Source organism: Phalaenopsis equestris, unplaced genomic scaffold (assembly GCF_001263595.1).
Source record: "Phalaenopsis equestris unplaced genomic scaffold, ASM126359v1 Scaffold000105, whole genome shotgun sequence".
NCBI lineage: Eukaryota > Viridiplantae > Streptophyta > Magnoliopsida > Asparagales > Orchidaceae > Phalaenopsis > Phalaenopsis equestris.
This window is the reverse complement of record NW_018164547.1, coordinates 710132-713168: the sequence shown is the minus strand read 5'-3', so window position 1 is coordinate 713168 and position 3037 is coordinate 710132. Positions and strand designations below refer to the sequence as shown.

The 3037-nt window shown below is 38.8% G+C and overlaps 1 protein-coding gene across 1 annotated transcript in view; it reads right to left on the bottom strand.

Moving 5' to 3' along the window:
• Window positions 1-2486: 2486 nt before the first annotated feature.
• Window positions 2487-3037, bottom strand: part of LOC110020612 — a 28290-nt gene continuing 27739 nt past the window's right edge. Inside the window, exon 7 of the mRNA XM_020718767.1 lies at window positions 2487-2785. Within this exon, the coding sequence (XP_020574426.1) occupies window positions 2645-2785 (141 nt within the window). The 3' untranslated portion in view covers window positions 2487-2644. The remainder of the gene's footprint in view (window positions 2786-3037) is intronic.

Genomic DNA, 3037 nt, shown 5'->3' with positions numbered 1-3037 from the left:
TAATTGATTACGATCGTCGACCAACAACCTAGGATACGTCAACCATCCTCAGTGAATTTCTTATGACTTTGTTTGTTACGAGAATACTGTCGAACATCTCCATTTACACAACTCAAAAATGGTCTTATATCCTTAATGAATTCTCCTTTGAACCATGCCCCTCAAAGTCAAGCTTAATAGACAAAACTCAATAGGAAGATTCGATACCCCTAGAAATTGGGCCTAGGAGGAAAAACTCGATGTGAAGCTACGATGCTCCTAGAAGACAAGCTCAAGAAGCAAGTCTCGATAGAAAGCTACCATGCTTCTGAAAGTAAAGCCCAGGAGACAAAACTCAATGGGACGATTCAGTACCCCTGGAAGTTGAGCGGCAAAGACTTGATAGGAAGTTACGGTGCTATAAGAACTCAAGCCCAGGAGGCAAGACTCGATGATAAGCTGCCATGCCCCTATAAGACGAGCACAAGAGGCAAGTTTCGATAGGAAGCTAATAGTAGACATGGTCATCACTAAAAAAACTCCAAGAGAGCAAGTGGTTGACAAGGTCTCCATTGAAAGACCGTAGAAGGCTACAAGCCTCAGAAGGCATAGATATATCAAAGACCTCAGAAAGCTGCAAGCCTCAAAAGACACAAGTACATAACAGACCAAAGAAAGCTACGAGTCACAAAAGGTATCGGTTCATTTCAAGCTCCTATAAGGCATAAGCCCGAAAGGGCACAAACTCGGAAGGCACGTGCCTCCAAAAATACGCAATTCTCCATTTTGTAAAGTGTGTGCTAACTTTAATTGTAGAATTTCATACAATTGAGAAGTCACAAAAACCTCAGAAATAACGTAAAATACGTACAAATAAATATATTATCATCATCTACAAATATCATACTAGATGATTAAAAAGACTATAAAGACCAATAAGAATTGATACAAAGGCTACAAGAGATATTGCTGATAGAGAAGCACGAAAATCCCCCCTGAAAGCGTGGCGAGAAAACTTTAGCATTTCTTCATCTCCACTGAAATGTGCAGCAACAACAAGCAAGATCTTGAGTCACTTGTTGGGCAGGAACAAAGATAACTTTCCTCATCTCACCGATGTGAAAGAAGATTGTTGGTCACCTGTTACGCAAGACAAGATCAACTTTCTTTTGCATAGCAACATGAAGGAAGATTTTGTCGATCGCTTGTTACACAGGACGGAGACGAATTTTTTTTTGTGTCGTAACACAAAAAAGGATCATGTTAATCGCCTGCAACACAGTATAAGGATGACTTTCTTCTTCGTCGCAATAAGAAAGAAGATCTCATTGCTTGTCTGCTACGCAGGATGAGGATGATTTTCCTCTTAATCGCAACATGAAAGAATATCTCATTGCTCTCCTGCTATGCAAAACAGATACGACTTTCCTCTTGGTAAAAATGGGACAATTTTCCTTTTCGTCGCAACATGAAAGAAGATCTCTATGCTCATCAGTTGCACAGGACGGGGACGACATTCCTCTTCATCGCAAAGTGAAAAAAGATATCATTACTTGCCACTTACGTAGAACGGGGACGACTTTCCTCTTGGCCGCAGCAAGAAAGAAGATCTCGTTGTTTTCTTACTATGCAGGATTGAGACGACTTTCTTATTCTGGAAAATCTCGCTAACAGAAGACTCCACTTTGCACTCTCCCTCTTTTTTCTCTTCTCCTTCTCCTCACTTGTTGTTTTTTCCCTCATTCATGACCTCTATTTATAGGCTTAAGAGGAGGCATAGCACTAAAGGCAATCATTAAAAAAAATAAAAACTGAAATTTGCATTAATTCTCATCATTTCAACTTCCATCTCTTGGTCTTCCGCATTTCTCATTCAAAATTTTTTAAAAAAAGAGAATATATCCTCAAATTCCACCTTTTTAGCCTAAATCCCGCATATGGTTCAAGTGTTGCAGGTCCAGCTCCACGCGGTTCAAATTTCATCGGCTCAGCTCCTAAAACAGTTCAAATCTCACAGCCCGAATTCTACTTTGTAACTTGAAAATCTGGTACATTTTTCCCACCTATAAAACAAGTGGTTGCAAATGCAATTATCTTTCTATAGCAAAACTCTTCAGTTGGGTCAGGCCCCCGTGGTTTTTCCTTTTCCAGATTTCCACGTAAAAACTTTTGGCGTCATTACGAATTTTCTTCTCTCTTTTGAGTGTGTATTGAATTTTTGTGTCACACTAAGAAGATAAATTGTTACTCTACTGCAGCAAATTTTCTAACACACATCAATTCCCGCCTTTGTCCTTTTGCATTGTTCTCAACACTTCTAATTTTATTTCTCCACTTCAAAACCAATTTTAAGATGGTCATAATCTGTACATATCTCTCAAGCTGTTTGAAATGTGCTCATGGTTCTAAGATGATCATAAAGTATGCAGTTAGAATGTCCAATAGTTAGATTACACCAGGCTAACTAAAATGATTTAAGACCACAGGTCAAGAAATTAAGATTTTATATATAAACTCAAAATTAAGAACGTATATTAAACTGAAGCAAAGTTTGAAAAGTTTGTGAACAATTCTAATGCCGAATGATACTATACATGAGAAAGCTACGCAGTGCATAGCTTACTTAATAGCGGAACAGAAGCTTTATTATTCAACAGCAATTACTTCAGCTATCAGTTTCTGAATCAAAGATTGGGAGTATGTTGAAAGCTGAAGAACCAAGATGAACTCCTCGAACTACCCCGTCATAGCCAACCTTTATCCTGTGACAGAGGAGCAAAATAGCATCCCATAATGCTGTTCTTCCCTGAAAATAAACCAAAAACATTTTATGAGCAGATGAATTGCTTTAGCAAAAATGGCCTAACCAATATGAACACAATGCTACAAAAATTGCAGTTTAAGGGTCTGTTTGGGGCAGCTGCAGCTTATCCAACTTATGCTGATAAGCAGCTTATCCTGATAATCTGCTGATGACCAGCTGATCCGGATAAGCTGACTGGCTGTTTGGTTTGTGCGTTTGGAAAACAGCTGATTCTGGATAAATGACCAATCTGCC